At 34.0% G+C, this 21,537-nt stretch overlaps 1 protein-coding gene across 4 annotated transcripts in view; it reads left to right on the top strand.

Moving 5' to 3' along the window:
• The window catches only part of EPHA6 (EPH receptor A6), an 877,027-nt gene that overhangs the window by 497,244 nt on the left and 358,246 nt on the right, over positions 1-21,537 (top strand). For all 4 annotated transcript variants that reach the window (XM_067739161.1, XM_067739159.1, XM_067739160.1 and 1 more), the window contains exon 6: positions 7,239-7,363. In XM_067739161.1, coding sequence (XP_067595262.1) covers positions 7,239-7,363 — 125 coding nt within the window. The remainder of the gene's footprint in view (positions 1-7,238; positions 7,364-21,537) is intronic.

Raw genomic sequence — 21,537 nt, 5'->3', positions numbered from 1 at the left:
AAAATCCTCAGCAAAATACTAGCAAACAGAATCCAACAGCACATTAAAAGGACCATAGACCATGATCAAGTGGGGTTTTTTCCAGGAATGCAAGGATTCCTCAATATATGCAAATCAGTCAATGTGATACACCATATTAACAAATTGAAGGAGAAAAACCATACGATCGTCTCAATAGATGCAGAAAAAGCTTTCAACAAAATTCAGCACCCATTTATGATAAAAACCCTGCAGAAAGTAGGCATAGAGGGAACTTACCTCAACATAATGAAGGCCATACATGACAAATCCACAGCCAACGTCATTCTCAATGGTGAAAAACTGAAACCATTTCCTCTAAGATCAGGAACAAGACAAGGCTGTCCACTCTCACCACTATTATTCAACATAATTTTGGAAGTTTTAGCCACAGCAATCACAGAAGAAAAAGTAATAAAAGGAATCCAAATCAGAAAAGAAGAAGTAAAGCTGTCACTGTTTGCAGATGACATGATAGTATACATAGAGAATCCTAAATATGCTACCGGAAAACTACTAGAGCTAATCAATGAATTTGGTAAAGTAGCAGGATACAAAATTAATGCACAGAAATCTCTGGCATTCCTATACAGTAATGGTGAAAAATCTGAAAGAGAAATTTAGGAAACACTTCCATTTACCACTGCAACAAAAAGAATAAAATAACTAGGAATAAACCTACCTGAGGAGGCAAAAGACCTGTATGCAGAAAACTGTAAGACACTGATGAAAGAAATTAAAGATGATAAAACAGATGGAGAGATATACCATGTTCTTGGATTGGAAGTGTCAACACTGTGAACATGACTATATTACCCAAAGCAATCTACAGATTCAATGCAATCACTATCTAACTACCACTGGCATTTTTCACAGAACTAGAACAAAAAATTTCACAATTAGTATGAAAACACAAAAGACCCCAAATAGCCAAAGCAATCTTGAGAAAGAAAAATGGAGTTGGAGGGATCAGGCTCCCTGATTTCAGACTATACTACAGAACTACAGTAATCAAGACAGTATGGTACTGTCACAAAAACAGAAATATAGATCATTTGAACAGGATAGAAAGTCCAGAGATAAACCCACACACACATGGTCACCTTATTTTTGATAAAGGAGGCATGAATATACAGTGGAGAAAAGACAGCCTCTTCAATAAGTGGTGCTGGGAAAACTGGACAGCTACATGTAAAAGAATGAAATTAGAACACTCCCAAACACCATACACAAAAATAAACTCAAAATGTATTAAAGACCTAAATGTAAGGCCAGACACTATCAAACTCTTAGAGGAAAACATAGGCAGAACACTCTATGACATAAATCACAGCAAGATCCTTTTTGACCCACCTCCTAGAGAAATGGAGATAAAAACAAAAATAAACAAATGGGATCTAATGAAACTTCAAAGCTTTTGCACAGCAAAGGATACCATAAACAAGACGAAAAGACAACCCTCAGAATGGGAGAAAATATTTGCAAATGAAGCAACTGACAAAGGATTAATCTCCAAAATTTACAACGAGCTCATGCAGCTCAATATCAAAGAAACAAGCAACCCAATCTAAAAATGGGCAGAAGACCTAAATAGACATTTCTCCAAAGAAGATATACAGATTGCCAACAAACACATGAAAGGATGCTCAACATCACTGATCATTAGAGTAATGCAAATCAAAACTACAGTGAGGTATCACCTCACACCAGTCACAATGGCCTTTATTAAAAATCTACAAACAATAAATGCTGGACGGGGTGTGGAGAAAAGGGAACCCACCTGCACTGTTGGTGGGAATGTAAATTGATACAGCCACTATGGAGAACAGTATGGAGGTTCCTTAAAAAACTAAAAATAGAACTGCCATATGACCGAGCAATCCCACTGCTGGGCATATACCCTGAGAAAACCATAATTCAAAAAGAGTCATGTACCCCAATGTTCATTGCAGCTCTGTTTACAATAGCCAGGACGTGGAAGCAGCCTCAGTGTCCATCAACAAATGAATGGATAAAGAAGATGTGGCACACATACACAGTGGAATATTACTCAGCAATAGAAAGAAACGAAATTGAGTTATTTGTAGAGCAGTGGATGGACCTAGAGTCTGGCATACAGAGTGAAGTAAGCCAGAAAGAGAAATACTATATGCTAACACATATATATGGAATCTAAAAAAAAGAAAAAAAAGTCGTTCTGAAGAACCTAGGGGCAGGATAGGAATAAAGATGAAAGATGCAGACGTAGAGAATGGACTTGAGGACACAGGGAGGGGGAAGGATAAGTTGGGACGAAGTGAGAGAGTGGCATGGACATATATACACTACCAAATGTAAAATAGATAGCTGTTGGAAGCAGCCGCATAGAACAGGGAGATCAGCTTTGTGCTCTGTGACCATCTAGAGGGTTGGGTTAGGGAGGGTGGAAGGGAGTTGCAAGAGGGAGGATATATGGGGATATATGTATAGCTGATTCACTTTGTTATAAAGCAGAAACTAACACACCATTGTAAAGCAATTATACTCCAATAAAGATGTTAACAAAAAAATAGAATGGATAGCTTTGTGAAGAAGTATACACTTTAGTGCAACTGCTGAATTAAGAAGTGGATACTCAGCTATCAGCGGTGCATTGAAGGGTTTTCTGCATTGCTGAAAAGAAATGTATTAAATGGCTTGTAAGGTCTGTTCTAATATTACGATTCTGTTACTTAAGATTTTCATTGTAACAAACACATGTGCATAAGAGTGTGCACTCGCTCGCTCTCTCTCTCCCCTTCCCCCAATTTCTCTGTTTCTCATCTAAACACACACACACTCATGCACACAGGCTATCCCGATTTATAAACCTTCATATGCCCACTATGCTTAGTAGATGACTGAGAATTAGCAACATTTGATAGATCTTTAGGAAAACACATCATCTCATGACCCATGGCATAAGTCTTGATTACGTGCTCAAAATAAGACATATTTGTGATAATCCACAGTGTGATTTTGAACTGTAGTTTTAGTGTTTGATATTTTAAATTTTCAAGAAATAACCTTGACATTTTTTTGAGTTAATGTCAAAATTGGCCTTCACATCTTGTCATTAAACAATTGCTCACTTCTCTGAACCTCAGTGTCCTCATCTTTAAAGTGGAGACAGTCTCCTTCCCATAGATTTATGAGAATGAAATAAGATAACATACATGGTATAAAGTAAACGTTTAATAAAAATTGATTAACTCTTAATTAGGAGCAAAATAATTAACTAACTAGAACAATTCACTGTTTCTTCAGATATCTCCACGTAAGCATAAGAAAACAAAGCTTTTCTGAGTGTGAATAAGATCTCTTTTGCTAACTAAGTCCACTTCGTACTTTTATTTTCAATTTTTGTTACACAGTTTTTGGTAGACTATTTGAGATTCAGAAAATGTAGTAATCAAAAAGGTTTGTGTTAAAAGCATTTTCAAGAATGTGGTAATCTGTTCAACAATCATTTATGCTGAAGGTCAAAGCTAAGATTTTTGAAAGTTTAAGAAAAGATGTATATCAGGAATACAGTTCTGCTGAAGGCTATACTGAACACATAATTCTTACTCAGGAAACATTGCTTGAGTCTTCAGGTCTTTCAGTTAGCCTCTGATCTGACAGACTCCAGAAGATATTATTTCCCTGACTATTTCTCTCCTTCTCTGACTTTTTAGAATCAGAAGTAAAGATCAATTAGTTGCCCTTTTGTGTCCTAAAATCAGTTTTTCTCATGTGGAGGAATAAACGTATTTTCTGCTTTATATCAGTTGGCACTACAGTGTTTTCACAATATGCCAAATTCAGATGCTATGTAAACTTGAATTATTAAGACAAATTCATTAAATATATTCAAAACAAATGCTTTAGGTTTCATGCATTGAAACCTTATTTTAAAATGAAATTCTGTATAGTGTTTTTCTTCTCTGAAAATATAAAATGCAGCATTTGGGTTTTATTAACCTATTAATTGTTTCCCACATCCTCTGCTTTCAAACTCATTAAGAGTTTAAAATGCGTGCTTAGTGTATATTGATACAGCTTTTTTCAAAAGCAATATGGTAATAATAGTATGACACAAAATCCAAATTATATAAAGCAATTTTCTCTATAAAATAATTTAACAAAATCAAAATTTATGCACAAAAATTTGTGCATAAAACGTCAGAACTCTAACAGGACAATATTGGAAACTTCAACACCCAACATTAGAGGAGTGACTTGATAAAGTATCAGTATAATTGAATATTTTAGCCATTGAAGTAAAAATTATAGAAACTATATTAAAGTATGGAATAGGGATAAGAATACATGGTTTAAAATAGAATTATCTAGAATTAAGTATATTTAACAACTATGTAAAACGTGGATGTTTACATATGAAAGGAATGTGCAAAAGTGAAGAAATTTTAGGATTTTCATAGATCTTAGACCCTGAAGTCCATGTGTAAGTGAAGAATCTATGTAGTTAGGGAATAGATTCTTTATTTCTCTTTTATAAAAGTATAGAAGAGGATTCATATAATTTAGGTGATGTGTCTGTACAATTAATTTACCATTGGAGAAATGGAAATAGAAAAGATAGTACCTAGATTTTAACCATTTTAACCTAACTGAATTTCTTATAAGTTTTGCAAGGATTATATCATTTGACCTTGAGTGCTAAATAATTATGAGGCAAAAAGTAATACACTGGTAATATTGCTTTGTGATATTGTACATTAAACTGAAAAATAAGCTATAAGATTGTATACATGAAAAGGACATTTTCAAAAATTGTAAGAAACTGATATACTTTAATCAAATTCTAATTTGTTTTATTCACTTTAAAGTTACAATTTTTCCATAAAGCACCATTTAATACATTATTATACTATAATTCAAGAACATTAATGCATTTTTCAACAGGGATAAATTTATTAATGGTAATTTATTAGCAGTGAATATGACTCAATTTAAATAGTGAATTATCAGAACACTTTCTTATTTATCATATTACCCATTTCTATTTTAGCTCATGGCACAAACTTCTGTTTCTTATAAATTTCTATAATTATCACTCATTTTAAGAATATATCTTAATCCAGCAATAGTGCTGTCACTGAACAGCTGGAAAGAGTTTTAAATATGCTTTCTAAAGTACTTAATTCCTTAGGAGAACCAAACTTGTCATTCTCACAAATTTAAGAAAATACTGAATAGTTTATCCTTAAGATACAAAGGCAACATTGGGAAGTAAATTACCACATTTAATACTTGAGTCTTTCTTATAAATTTAAAGAATTTTCATCTTGATCATAGAGAATCAATTTTTTCAAATCCTATTTTCAACTGCAATTGGTACATTTGAATGGATTTCTGAAAATGAACTGGAAAGATATCATGAGTTCATAATGAAACTTCTAATTCGAGTTTACTGGTATAGGGTTTTTACTTACCTTCATTGGTCTGGCATCTGTATCTCCTTTTTTCCCATAGGAAAAAAATCCTAGTTCTCAATAACACCAACAAAATTACTCATTTGATTTATCCCTCAATACACACACACACACACACACACACACACACACACACACACACACACATATTCAGAATTACAATACCAGTAGTACCACTAACAATATCATTACTAAAAACAGTTCAATATTTTTTGCAGTTTTTTTAGTACTTAAAATATGTTCTATTGGTATGTAAGTTAAGTTACTGTGTTTTAATGTCATTTTAAGTAGTTCCTCTTGAAGGCTATACTTTCAACTCAATACACAGGTTTCTTTCTACTGATTTTTTGAGATTGCTCTTTTAAACGTTAATTTGTTTTTTAATTATTTAAAATATTTACAGGGTTCCAAAGTAACTCTTCAGGGGAAGATATATTCAGAGATGTTTTGCTTCTCACCCTGTAGTGTCCATCCTTTTGCCTCCCACCCTCTAAGGGTAACCATTATTATTCGTTTTTATTCTAGGTTTATCCTTACATTGTTTTTTATACATTTTTCTCCATCTCACTTTCTTCACTTAAAAATATATCCTGAAATAACTCCATTCTAGTATTTATATATGGTCTCAATTCCTTTTTACAATTTCATAATTCTCTGGTGGATGTAGTGTAGTTTTTTCAATCAGTCCCTTATTGATGGGCATTTAAATTGTTTCCAATCTTTACAAATAAATCTCAGTGAGTAGTCTTATAAATATGTCACTTTGTATTTCTGCAGTGTTTCTTTCAGATAGAGTCCCAAAAACCAAAGCATAAATGAATATATAATTTGCCTTAAATTTCCCTTTATAAGGATTGTGCCATTTTGCCTTTACACCAACAATGTATTAAAGTGCTTTTCCCCATAGCCTAGCCCAGAGCCTGGTGTCAAATTTTTGGATTTTTTACCAATCTAATAGATGAGAAATGGTATCTCAGTATATTTAATTTGTATTTTTAAGAGTGAGTTTTAACTTCTATGTAAAAAACTCCTTTTATAAGTAATTAGAATATTTAAAAATGAGAAGTATTTTGTTAGATAAAAGAACCTGCAGTATATACATTCTAGGTAAATTTTGAAGTTTAACACAAGATTACTTTAGGTTAGGATTAAATTGTTAAAACAATGTTATATAGAAAAAGAAGATAGACATGATTGTGAAAATGAACTTCAGAAATTAAATATTTCGGTTTTATTCAAATGTCATAGAAACCATGCAAAAGAAATAATCCTCACATTGATAAGCAAAAATTCACTGTAGTTACGAAGTTTGTGATATAAACTTCTATAAAGTACTAAGACTTTATAAAGTACCAAGTCTTGAAGGAAAGTCTATAAATGATCTTGTAATTGCAGAGAATTTTCTATAGCAGACTTAGATTTGATTAAATATAGAAGTCAAGTCTATTGTACTTCAAGTTGTAGCCCCAAACCAAAGCCAGTTTAAGAAAAATTGTTGTCCTCTAACAAAACCAGAGATGATGAGTTCTGGTCCTTATTCGTGGACTATCTGAGTCTTTCCTATGTTCCTTAATAATGTTTCTAAATATATTTTAATATTTTATTTGGATTGAATAAAGGAGATCCTATCATATTACTCTGACATCAATAACTAATGTCCTCTTCAACAGGAATTGTGTTTTCCTTAGAAGACAAAATATTAAAGAAAGGATTATGGAGAATGATTCCCGCCAATTAATTCTCAGTTATTTTCTTTCCTTTCAGCACCTTCCCTGATAGGTATGGTAAGGAAGGACTGGGCATCCCAAAATAGCATTGCCATATCATGGCAAGCACCTGCTTTTTCCAATGGACCCATACTGGACTACGAGATCAAGTACTATGAGAAAGTAGGTCTTATTTGGAGCTTCCTAAAAATCTACATATACATATATATGCATATATGTATATACTAAACATGTTGTTATACAATATTATTTTACTTTAAAAGCTATTCTTTTTCGGCCTAACTTCATACCTACTATGTCTTTGAATACTCTCCAATATACTATTGTGCTTATAATTTCTTAATTAATTTGTCTTGTTTTATGTCAGATTAAAGTAGAAGACACAAGATGTTCATCTCTACCTTCACTTACTCTAGGGAGTTTTACAATAGAAAGTTGTAACTCCTTCAACTTACAGTTTAATTGACATAACATTGTTTCTAAAACTCACTTGGGAAGAAATAGTAAAATGGAATTACCATAATCTAAAGCAATTTCATGTAGGCCATATCCTTTGCTAATGAGTTTAAAGTTACAGTCTGCTAAAATTTGGAAAGTATGATTTAAGGTTTAAATGGAAATAGCTGATGAATTAAAATTTTTCTTTACATTCAGGTCAGCTGATTTATTTTATAAGTTAGCAAGATAAATATGGTTAATAAATCAACTTTTAATGTTAATTTCCATTTCTGTCATTTAAAATTGTTCTCAGTTACTATATTTTCCCAAATTATATACTTACTCAGTTTTATGGTATTCATATACATTCTTTCTTTATGCTTTTCCCTCCATCCCTCACTATTATGATATTGTCCTATAGATATTATAGCAGAACATATTGTCAATTCTGATAATATGTCCCATTGGACTGATACTACCCTGGAATATTGATAAAGTGAGCATTACATTTAAAAAATTATAATGTAAAAACTATATGTAATTCCCAGTGGTATATTAAAATAAGAAAGAACTTGTGTTTCTGTAACTTACAAGAAGCAAAGGAACATCACAAATAAATTTAGGTTTCCTATGGAGAAACATAGGGCAAGAAGAGAAATAGAAGTCTTTATTTTTCTATTCTGCTGCTTCTGAGTAAATGTAATTTTGAAAAGGGGAGAAGTAACTCAGTTGCATGACTGTATCTAGTAATTTCAGAATTATGTAGTCAATGAAAACTGTCATTATTATTAACTGACATGGATAAATCCGTAGCCTAAGAAAGGAGGAATTGACTTGGTTTAATTGGCTTATAGATTCTGCACATTGGTCTAGCCAGCATGTGCTCAGAAATCCTGTTGGGCTGTTCTTTCAAATGTTACAACCCGTAGCATCCTGTCACAAAAATATACGTATTTTCCATCCACTCGTTTAAATATATCTTCATGTACTCAAAAATTCAGAGTATTTAAAAAGCAATGCACACATATTTTTAAGCAACTTTTCAGAATAAAAATATTTCTCTGTGTTTTATAAAGGTTATATTTCATATGCAGAAAATCACTCTTATTCTATTGTCATTTTTACTTCATATGTTTGAAGATGAAAATAACTTGCAATATTTCCAATTAAAGAAAAACTACACCGATTCCATAAAAAGAGAACCACATTGATCCAGTCAAAACTTTATAAATTAATCATATTCTGAAAGATGGTCATTGACATAATATCCACGTTTGAATGATAGAATAAATAATGTTACGAAGGAGTTTATTTTGTAAGAAAATGGCAGTGATCCAGTGCTAATGGATTAAACATGGAGTTGGAAGCAAAGGATTCCTAATTCATGTACTGACTCTGACTCTCATTATGCTTGTGGTCAGGAAAAAGTCTATTAATCTCCCTATGTCTCAGACTTCACATTTGTAAAATGGAAATAAAGATATCAACTCTTCTAGTGGGTTGTAAAGATTAATTCTGAACAGACCTGAAGATGAAGAGTGTATGAAGTCAGTATTAAATATCATTTAAGAAAGCATTAGGGAAATATTTGGCATATTATATAGTTCAATATAGAATCAGAGCACAATAGCATGGGAATTATGTACAAACTAAATAAAAATTATGATATCTTCATACATAAATACATAATGTGTAGGCAATCAATCAAGATGTTAGAATATCAAACCTCTGAGAGAAAGCATAAAATGACTGACAACATTAAAACTTTTCCCAACTATGACTTCAGATTCTTGCTGTACCTTTTATATATCTATCTATATCTATAATACAGTTTCTCCTCCCAAGAATTATTTTTATAAAGCTTATAACTAGGGAAACCTACAATGGAACTCTTAGTTAAAAGTGCTAATTTCTTTATTAGGAATCTAAATATAGTTCAGTAGGAAAAGCAAAATACAAAGCAGTACATGTACAAATGCTCCTATTTTGGGAACACAAATATTCCCCCATCTATGTATATTTTTGTGTGGTTATATTAACATACAGAATATGGAATGGAAATATGCTGTTTTAGGTGTTACCTGTTGGGTTAGAATGGGATGAGGGGTGGAAGTACATAGATGGAGGTAAGAGAGAGAGCGAGGTAGCAAATATAGATAAAGATGGATGGATGGATGGATGGATGGATGGATGGATAGATCCTAAATAGCTTTGGTAGCTGTCCTAGATCAAGTTGCCCAAAGGCAGACCCTGAGATGGGAATTCGTGTGTAAGTGATTAATGAAGAACCCTCCCAGGAGAACTGGTAAGACAATGGGGAGGCAGGACTATGAAGGAAGATGCAAATCAAACTCAGAGTGAGCAGGGGAGCTCTGGAGTCTAAATTACGTCTCAGAGTTCATCGTATGGAGACAAAGAAGCTGAGCTTCCATACTCAGGCTCCAGTCAGTCATTGACCACAGGCCTGAATGGACATATACATGTGGTATTCAGGAAAAAGTCATAGGCACATCTGGTTCTCCACTGTGGCTCCAGTTGCCCAAGTTTAGGTGTCTAAAGTAGATGGTAGGTACAAGCCTTTAAATGCAAAACACATAGAAGCTAGGGGGTGGGAGCAGGAACAGGTAAAGGTGATCCAAGTAGATCTCATGGCACACCAACTAATAACTAAGGCACCTCAATGCTCAGAGAGCTAGGAGAGAATTTTACTCCTTGGCTCATTATGATATCCACAGTCTCCTCAGTCTTTAATATTGGCGCCTCAGTCTTTAATTTATGGCATTTAAACTTTACATTTCCTTTCAATCAAAGATATAGTATATTGCTAAACTTAATACACAAATGATCAATATTCCTCCATTCTCTGAGGAATCCATGCTGTTTTATTAAGTTATTGTGTTAGGATCATTATTCTGTAAATCAGGAGAGAAGTTAAGCTGCTTAGAATGTGAAGTGTCTACAAATATCTGAGGTCAAACACATATTGTTGTTACCAGTGACCTTTGCTTAGAAAAAGGCATTGGCGTAAATGTTCAAAAATTTGAGTTTGGCTCAGACCTTAACTTTCTTAGGCGTGTTTTCTCATCTGTAAAATAAGGGTCCGGAAAGATAATCTCTTCCATTTTTAGCTGTTTGCAAATGCTGCTATGTTTGTGTTTGTACAGTTATATAGATATGTTATACTATCTTTCAAAGAATTTATGTATACTAAAATTAAATACATACACACATTTTAAAAAATACATCACAGGGAATAATCTTCACATCATAATTATATATAAAAATTAAAACCCTGCTATGATTGTCTTTTGTTTCTATGTGTGTGTGTGTGTGTGTGTGTGTGTGTGTGTGTGTGATGAGAGGGCTATGAAGAAGAAAATATATTGCTTGTGGGTTATAATTAATTAGATGCTCTCTATTCAGTTAATTATACTCCCCCAATTCTTGGTTTTCTCTTTTCATACTCAAAAAGTATTTTATTTTTTTAAACTCACATGAATATAGTTTGAATATGAAAAGTCACTTAAAATAATGAAGAAAGTCACGTATGTTACCAAAAAAGTTTATATTTTGTATTTACTTACTAACAATGCTTTTCTTCAAAGTAGAGCCTCCTCATAATGAGGGAACTGTTAAAAACCATGAAGACAATTTAGGTGATACGCACTTTATATAACACTTCATGAAGTGGATGGTCTCCTTTCAGGAAGTGCCAAGTGGGCCGGAAGGCAGGGAGCTTTTATAACACAAGGAATAAAGAACAAGGGAGAGAAAAAGAGAAAATATCTGATTGGCTGGAGCCACACAGTTAACCTTGTTTAGGGTGAGAATGAACAAGGAAAGAAGTATAGAGCCCAGAGCTGGCTTGGCCATTTGGGGACTGGGTAACTGGATATACTGCGTGTTTTTTTTTTAATTGAAGTATAGTTGATTTACAATGTTGTGTTAATTCTGCTGTACAGCAAAGTGACTCAGTTATACATACATATACAATCTTTTTTGTATTGTTTTCTGTTATGGTTTATCCCAGGACATTTAATGTAGTTCCCTGTGCTTTACAGTAGGACCTTGTTGTCCATCTGTTCTATGTGTAGTAGTTTGCATCTACTAACCCCAAACTCCCAGTCCATCCCTCCCCCACCAGCCCCCCTTGGCAACCACAAATCTGTTCTCTATGTCTGTAAGTCTGTTTCTGCTTCATAGATAGCAGAAATATGACATTTGTGTCATATTTTAGATTCCATATGTAAGTGACATCTTATGGTATTTGTCTTTCTCTTTCTGACTTACTTCACTTAGTATGATAATCTCTAGTTACATCCATGTTGCTACAAATGGCATTATTTCATTCTTTTTATGGCTAAGTAATATTCCATTGTATATATGTACCACATCTTCTTTATCCATTCATCTGTCAATGGACATTTAGGTTGTTTCCATGTTTTGGCTATTGTGAATAGTGCTGCTATGAACATAGGGGTGCATGTATCTTTTTGGATTATAGTTTTCTCTGGATATATGCCCAGGAGTGGGATTGCTGGATCACATGGTAATTTTTAGTTTTCTGAGGAGCCTCCATACTGATTTCCATAGTGGCTGCACCAACTTCCATTCCCACCAACAGTGTAGGAGGGTTCCGGTTTTCCACACCCTTTCCAGCATTTGTTATTTGTAGACTTTTTAATGATGGCCATTCTGACTGGTGTGAGGTGGTGCCTCATTGTAGTTTTGATTTGCATTTCTCTAATAATTAGTGATGTTGAGCAGCTTTTCATGTGCTTCTTGGCCATCTGTGGATATACTGAGTTTTTGATCCCAGAGCTTTTACAGAGACAAAAAATTATCAAAGTTTTGGTTTGCTGACTTGGCACTCTGGATGGGAGCGGTTCCATCTTGGGCTTAGAAAGTTATTTCAGTAAGTCAATAAGACATCATCTGTCCCCAACCCCTCAGTCTCCACCTTCGACATGTTGCAGACCCTCTTGCAGTCACTAAATATCAAAACTCTCATTGAACATCAAATACAGCATTCCCTTAGCTCTGCTCCTACCTCCTTTCTTTACCCTTTGTTTTCACATTTTTAATTTTTCTTCTCCTTTGTTTCTCTGCCCGTAGCACTTTTCTTTCTCTTGCTTCTTTGTTCTTTTATTATATTTATCAAAGACTGTCTTGATTAGAGTCATTTATGTGTGTATCTGACTCCCTCACTAGTTTGGAAGGCCCTGAATAAAGGAGATCTTTTCTTGTTTGTCTTTGTCACCCAACCTTGAGTCAGTGCCTAACACCACTGTTTGCTTTCAGTCACATTCTAAAGAAAGTAATAAAATCCTTTCTTTGTTCAGAACTCATTCAGAGGAAATTGAAACAACTTACCAACCACTGTGAAATTACCCCTAACAATTAAGAAAAAAAGAAAGAAAGCTCCGAGAACTTCCTGTTTCTACCTGTTCATAAGACGGACACACACTGATATCCATCAGCTGAGACAATGCTCTGTTAATAAATAGAATGTAAGCACACAAGGGCAGGGATTTCTTTTGTCCACGTTCATATCCTTAGCACTCAGAAAGGCACATAGCTCATAATTCATAGGCAACGATATTTGGCCAATTATATGCCAGATACTTTTAAAAGTGTTTTTTATGTATTAAGCAATTCAATTCCAATAACAATGCTTTGTAATAAGTACTATTACCCTTCCCACTTTACAGATGAAGAAACTAAGGTACAAGAAACCTAAGTAACTTCACCAAAATAACCCAGGCAATAAGTGGTTGTTAACACCTACTTGCATCACAATTGGATGTCTCAGAAAAGTCAGTGCTTTCTGCTGATGCTGATTTTCTAGGTTCTCTTCATTACTCTCTGCTGCCCATTTTGCATCTATAAAATGGCAGCAATAAAATATACCTTCCTCACCGGGGTGTTGTACAGCTCCATTGATTACCAACTGGTAGCTCATTTTGCAGACATGAATCCTCCATAATAGTTCATTATTCTTACATCCAATATTTAAAGACCTATGAATGGTAAAGTCTTTTCCTTACAATTCTCTCATTAATTTTTTTTTTTACCAGTCAGTAGTTTTTAGATTTTGCTTAAGAAATTTCATTATAAGAAAGGAAACATTTCTTATATACAGATGGTCAATAATTATAAAATTCTGAATTTGTTTAACTTGCCATTGTTTCACTTACTCTACCAATTATAGAATTGAGTATCTATGAGGTTTATATAAAAGATGTAATTTCATGTCATGAAAACACTGTATTGTTTTAAAGAAAAAAGGTGAAGAGATTTGTGGGAAGCTTTTCATTATGGGAAATAATTTCATCGCTCAGGGATGATTTAAAGTAGTCTCTTTCGATAGGAGGTTGAATCATTGGTATCTTTTGTAAAAGTCTCATACTTCTCAACAACAAACTTTGCACAATAAGTCTCTTTCTTCCTTCTCTCCCCTCTTATTCTACTTTCTCAGGGTAGTTTTTCCCCCAAGATAACAATTCAATAAATACTATTTTTTTCCTAAAATATATAAGCAGTAAATCTGCATCTTTATTTGATTAAAAATATATGAAGCAACTATTGTAGAAATAATCAACTGGAAAAGAAAAGAATCCTTCTCTCCTTCCGTATAAAATTGTCAAGATACATTTCTTATTTTCTTCTGTTGTATTTCCTTCACTTAGGTGTTTGCCCAAAAGTGGAAGAGAATTTTCTGTTTGCTTCCACGAATGCTACTCTTACCTCTATCCACTGTTTAGGTACAGAAACATATCTCATTTATTCTCTGCATCCTCCTTCCACAATGACCATCTAAGGTGTACATTTTGTAACGTAAATGTAAACTTGCATGTAAATTGAAACATGGTTTTCATATAGGAACTAAGAAAAGTGTGGTTGAGGAAAGGGCCTATGGATTTCCTGGATCACAGGAGGAACTTGTTGAAATGCAGGTTCTGATTCAGTTGACCGGAGGTGGCTTAAAGGAGGTGGGATGAGGGTTTACATTTGAAACAGCTCACAGGGAAGGCTAGCACTGCCTCTCCCAGGACCACGCTTGAAGCTCTAAGTCTCTAGAGGCACCACTTCTCCATTACCTCACTTTAAAGGTATGGATAGAGGGAGAATAACCACAACCCTCTAAACATACATGTGAACTTAAATATTGAACCATCTTTATAACTGGCTAGAATCTCTGTAGATGTTACATGTCTTGTGTGATATTTGAACCTAAAATATTAATCCAAAGCAAAATGCAGTAAATAAGGGACCAAGTCAGTTTCAGATACAATTGAGTTGTTTCTAATGGAATCAGCAAATTCCTGAGCTGCTAAATAAAAGTTTTGTGTTCTCTTTTTTCCTTTCTTTTCATAATTCTTATTTGTTGCCATGTCCACCACAGAGAAATTGGATATGAGCATTTGGTACTAATTAAAACAACATTACCTGATAAAAAATGGATGGCAAGGGAATTTACTGATACAAACACTCATTACAGAGATTTCATTGCCAATTTCCGTGTTGTGTAGCAAACACCACCCTATGTAGAAGCCTGTCTGGTTTAGTGAGCCCAGGGAGTCCCCAAAGTGCCTGGAGCAGAGATTTTCATGGTCGCAAACCTGGGACTGGTGCCAGCACTGCATCAACAGCAGCATCTGTATGATTTGGACGTATCTGAATAGAAAGAAATTGAAAGACATTTGCACTACACATCTAGTATAAGGTTTGCACGCATATGAAAATTACAAATGTCTACTGACTCCTCTAGCTTTAAATTGTCTTCTGTTTCATAAGAGTCATACTACCTTTTGTTTGATTTGAAAAATGGATTTGTTTAAAATTACAGAAGCTAGATTTAGTATGTCAAAGATTTGATACATCCAAAAGAGGAAAAAGCAAAATTGGTAGAACTAAGTAAATATACTTCATTTAAAACTTTAGAATATATCTAAATTTATAGACTGAAATGGAGGTTATAAGCATAATGAGTATCAAAGTTTATGTTTTGGTTTTCAAGAATAAAACAATACCCACTTCACTGTGCTCAAAGGGCCTGGATTCTTTTGGTGGTATGTAGTCACCAGAAGTGCAATCTTAGCACTGATGTTGTAATACTAGCTAAGGCTGCTCATTAATCACACTTCTGCCGACTTGCTATATTTCAGTCAGCTCTAAATTTCATAACATTTTAATTCAATTTCACATCCTGAAGTCATAATCAGTTGCTTTGATATTCCTGGCCAGACTTTTCTTAAATTGCTTCATCATCACTTTAATGAATTCCATGTCTTCATCTCTTTTTTGATGAGGTTAGGGTAAACTAGATTATTTTCCAATTCTGAAATTCCATGACTGCATAAGCTTATTATTATTTTATTGTGTCTGGCTTTGCTATGCAAGCTGATAAGAAATTATCAAGTAAGAGTAATGAAGGAATGAGAGATTTGATATTTCCAATGAAAATATGAGATATTAAAAAATTACAGGAAAGTATATAAAAATCTTAAGGGTGAAAGAGTAATTCAGTTTCTTCAACAATCTAGAAATCTATATGTTTACAACCAAGTTTTGCATTTCTAAGAAAAGATAAAAATATAAGTCTATTTTAAAAAAGATTAATTACTACTCCTATAAATTTCTACCTCCTCTTAAAAATTATTGTTTGGAGGGAAGAAATAATACAATGGAACATACAGCTTGGAGTAGAGGTTATAGAACCCACAATACCAAATTCTAAGAGGATCACAAATGTCCCTTTAAGTAGGGGCAGATGGTGGGACAGAATACTAGAAACTACTCTAGGAAAGTGTCTAGGTTAGTGCCCACCAGAATCAGGATAGCCTTGGAGTATGCAAAATTAGCATTTTTCCATTATATTTTCATTCCTTCAGAAAAAATTTTTCTGGGAAGTAACAAGGACACAAATTCAAACTTCCTCTAAATTTCTGATCTAGTTTGGTGAAAATCAGACAAACAAAAATCCCATAGACAGGCACCAATTATTTGAGTGTGATATTGCCGTGAATTCAGACTGCATTCAGCCTTCAAAGAACTGCTCTTCCATTAATGTAAAATGTAAATATAATGTTATTACTTCAGAAAGCCAAATGTACAAGTCAGATATCTAACTTTCTATCCTAAAATGATGAAAGGGTAAATAATACTATATAATGCCTGTAGGCAAATCTTGAAGCTAAGAATTGCAACTCTGGTAGATTATGTTATCTAACCCTTAGCAAGTTTCCCCTGATCACTGGCCTTGTTAAAGTGTTGACTGAGTCATACTCCCTTGGGAGAAATGTAAGTTTTGCTCTTTCAAGTGCAGTTAAAAATACAACCATATTTTTGCCTATTCCTTAAACAATTACAATTTGGGGCTACAAGTACAAACATAATTACCAATTCATAAATTTACTTTTTTCTCTTCTGATACTGTACTACTACTTGTTTCATCTTGCACTTAATGAGGAAATCTATAAACTGAACAAAGATGCATTCATTTCTTCTGAGGATTTTAAAGCCTGTAATTGTATGATAAATCATGTGAAATTATCTTGCGAGATTTCCTATAGAATACGAGGTGGCTGTTTACAGAGTGCATTGTTTAGCCCCATTTTCCTTCAGGGATTTATTAGCAAATGCTAATAGAGGAAATAAATATGGACCATACAGAGGGGTAAGGTAGAGCTAGCAACTTTTCTTAGTAGTCAGTCAGGAATTTGGTGGGGTTTCTTCCTTGAATAGTTCACTCCAATAAATACTTCTGTGAAAGGTGTGTATGTGTTTTTAAACTGCATTTTTAAGCATGGTTTTTATTAGACCCCATAGATTTCAAAATATTGCAGTATTATAAAGAAAATCCTACTTTTTATTTAAGAAATATGTAAGCTTCTGTGTGCCTCTGCTGCCTGACTTGATTTGCAGATTTTTTTTTTTATTGCTGGAGGGAATGTCTAACATCCAAGATTATAGTGTGTCCAGTATTGGGAAACCTGTTCTTCTGGAGCTAGAGAACCCTTATTTATTGCAAGGCCAAGATTTGATTTTGTTGGATGAATTAGGAAAACAAAAATGAGTTAGAAGCTAAAATATTTGCACATTTCTAGTCCTTAAAACTACTTTCCCAATCTTGAATGAAGGTAGAGAAAAACATTTTGGTGTTAATACTTAACTTGGATTATGAAAAAACAAAAATAATGTTAACAAATAGTAGTTTACTGAGTGCACTCTACTTATATTAATTCATTTTAAGACAAGTTAATTAGCTGCTAGCTAATTGAGAGACACCTACCTACTTCATGATTACCACTTAGATTTCAACCTCCAGCTGGCAACTTAATAAGAAACTATGATAAAAATATATTTAGATATTGATGGAACGTTAAAAGTGACTGGACTGTTGATTATTTCATTTTTCTTCTGTCGCTTTAACTTTTGGTGGCTTTTTAGTCAATTCACATTGATATTTGTGAAACAAAATATTTTATACAATAATAAATATTCTATCTAGTCATAGTGGATTTGGACAACCCTGGGTTAGAATTCAGGCTTTGAAACCAGTTAGCTTTGTGACCATAGGCAACAAGTTTTATTTCCTTAAGACTTAACTTCTTCATCTCTTAGGAGAGAAATGATAACAACCACATAAGCTATTATGAGGAATAGATTAAATGAGACTTTTAAATGTAAATCATTCATTTGCTCCTGGGAAAGAGTAAGCATTCAATACATAGACCCTACTAAAACTGGTATTAGTTTCAGTGTCATTACCAGTTTTAATTTTAATATGGTTCTAGTAGGCACAGTAGGTCCTTTAAATTTTTGTCACCCAAACAGAATGCCATCCTACCCAAAGTGCAAGCATGACCATCAAAAGGATTATTCTATTTTATAGATCATATGGTAATAAGTAAAACAGAGGTAAAGACATTAACGAATGTGTGAACTAGGGCACAGAACCAGTTCCTAACATTTAAAAATTACCATCCACATCAATATTAATCAATTGATACCATCCCATAATATTATTTTATTGTCACTTAAGAAGTTTTAGTATAAGCATGTGATAACATTCTAATTTGGAAATTACAAAAATTGATATCTTAAATTATGAATTTACATAGTTTATGAACTATAAAACATTTGACATTAAATAAGATACAGAAAATTTTTTTCTTCGAAATTAGACATAACTCTAGAGTAGTATGGCCATAAACATGGAAAATAGTTTCATTCCTATTGTACTTTCCAAGTACACGTTAGATATATTGATGACAATACAGGCCATATTTTGCTTTGATACAAGATTCTCACTCTTCTAAGTTTTTTATATATGAGAATAATTCATGAAGCATGGTGTTCTATTTATTTTGGCAGATTTTATTATTTCATTACTCTCTAGGTAGGGTAAATTACTCTAATGGGTCCACCTTTTCATGTCTTACCTCATGGTTTCATTTCTTCTGTGTCTTTCTGTATACTCTTTAAAGGCCAAAGTAGGTTATGCAGAGGATACACAGAAGCCAAACATTCTCTTTCTCTCATGTACCATCTTTGCAATAGCAACCTTTTCTCTCTAATTATTTTATTTATTTATTTATTTTAATTTATTTTTCCTGCACTGGGTCCTCGTTGCCGTGCGCAGGCCGTCTCTAGTTGCGGCGAGTGGGGGCCCCTCTTGGCCGTGGTGCGTGGGCCTCTCACTGCGGTGGCCTCTCCTGCTGCGGAGCACAGGCTCCAGGCGCACGGGCTCAGCAGCTGTGACTCGCGGGCTCCAGAGTGCAGGCTCAGCAGCTGTGGCGCACGGGCCCAGCTGCTCCACGGCATGTGGGATCCTCCAGGACCAGGCCTCGAACCCGTGCCCCCTGCATTGACAGGCGGACTCTCAACCACCGCACCACCAGGGAAACCTTTCTCTCTAATTATCAATCATTCATGAAAATAGAGATATACCGAAAAGTTGGCAATGTTGTGGTAAATAAGTAAAGATTTCACAAAGAGATTTCCAAACTGAGAGCGGCAGAACCCTCTTAGAAGTATAGAAGTTAAAAATATGAATGATTATTAGGGCAAATTTAATCTAACTCTCTGATATTTATTAAGAAGCTAGACCCAGAAGAATTGTGGCTTGTGTGATATTGAACATACAGGTGTCCTGAATGCAAGGCCAGTCCTCTTCTAATATTCTGTATTGTCTCAGAAAGCACTACCATTTGAAAGCTACTTCCCTTATAGGAAAAGATACTGAACATTAACCTCATGTACAGATCAAATGTATTAGTTTTCTATTGCTACGTAACAAATTACCCCAAAACTGAGCAGTTTTAAGCAATGAGTATGTATTATCTCACAAAATGTCTGAGAATCAGGAATCCAGGAGTGACTTAGCTGGGTAGTTCTGGCTCTGGGTCTCCCATGGGGTTGCAGACAAGCTGTCATGGGCTGCAGTCAGCTGAAAGCTTAAAGAGGCAGGGCAACTTTTTTTCCAGCTCATTCATGTGACTTGGGCAGAAAGCTTCAGCTACTGTTCACAGGGACCTGATCACATCTAAAAGAGAGTACACATTTAACACCAAAGAGGCAGTGTCTTTTATAATCTAATCTTAGCAATTACTATTACTTCTGTCATATTTTATTGGATACACAGTTCAACCCTAGGAGGGGATTGCATAATGGTATAAATATTGGGTTGGCCGAAAAGTTCCTTCAGGTTTTCCTGTAACATCTTATGGAAAAACCTGAACGAACTTTTCGGCCAACCCAATACTAGGTGTGGGGATCATCAGGGTCAGTTTTGGAAGCTGGCCACCATATCAGGCTTCTTGGAAGAATCTATGATATTTCAATTTGCCTTCAACAAAATAATTATCTCTGCGAAAATGCAATGTACCTATTCTGAAACGCCAATAATTTTTAAAACATACTCTAGATAGTTCAGTGATATGGCCATTCCATTTTTTAGAATTTCCCCAGAAGATTAGCCTATTCTGTCCAAAATTCAACATATAAAGCTTAACTTCATACACATATGAAGTTAACACATACACATATGATCTCTTTTTTTCCAAATAACTCAGTCATGTCATTTAAAAGCCCTTGTAGTTGTTTTTCTGTCTCTAAAATTAAAGTAACATAAACAACCTAACTACATTTCCAAGTAAGCAATCCCATGCATACTCCTCTTGATGAAGATTAAACAGAAAAATTTATACAGAACTTTGGCCTTGTATTCAGCTATAACTAAGAATTCATGTTGTTTTGACTCTTGCATGACCTTAACAATTTTTGATAGTTAAAGTAGACCAGGTCTCACCAGAACACAATTCCCTGGTTTACAAAAGGATTAAGCCACCCTTGGAAACAACAGAAGTCTCCTCTCCCTTTATAACCACTCTAATACAGTAAAGATACATAGGAAAGTAGTTAATATTGTGTAAATAATTAAAATTTTAATTTATGAAAGAGATTTCTAAACTTGATTAGATGAATGAACGTAGTGCTTCCCAGGTCATTAAAAAAATTAAATATTTGAACTTTTTCCCAAATCAATATTAGTTAAAGTATAAAACACAAGTTAAGTGCATATTTATGTAAGGAGCCATGGGAATATTTAATAAGTTAACTCTTAAGTATAGAAAAAAACCAAAAGAGTTTCATGAATCTGTTTGTGTGTGTGTGTGTGTGTGTGTGTGTGTGTGTGTGTGTGTAAATGGAAAATTAAATCAAGAAAGATCATTTCCCAAGAAGTTTGTATCTGGATTTGTGTTATCTAATATACTCAAATAAATATCTCAATAAAGGCATGCCTAAAAATAGAGGCGTTTCACTGCTTCAACCAGTCCTCTAAACTCTACTCATCTTTTCTAATTGTTACTCAGTACATCTCTTTTTTTTTT

This window comes from Pseudorca crassidens, chromosome 5 (assembly GCF_039906515.1).
Source record: "Pseudorca crassidens isolate mPseCra1 chromosome 5, mPseCra1.hap1, whole genome shotgun sequence".
Classification (NCBI taxonomy): Eukaryota; Metazoa; Chordata; class Mammalia; order Artiodactyla; family Delphinidae; genus Pseudorca; species Pseudorca crassidens.
The sequence above is the reverse complement of the archived record's forward strand: the minus strand, read 5'-3'. Positions and strand labels throughout refer to the sequence as shown.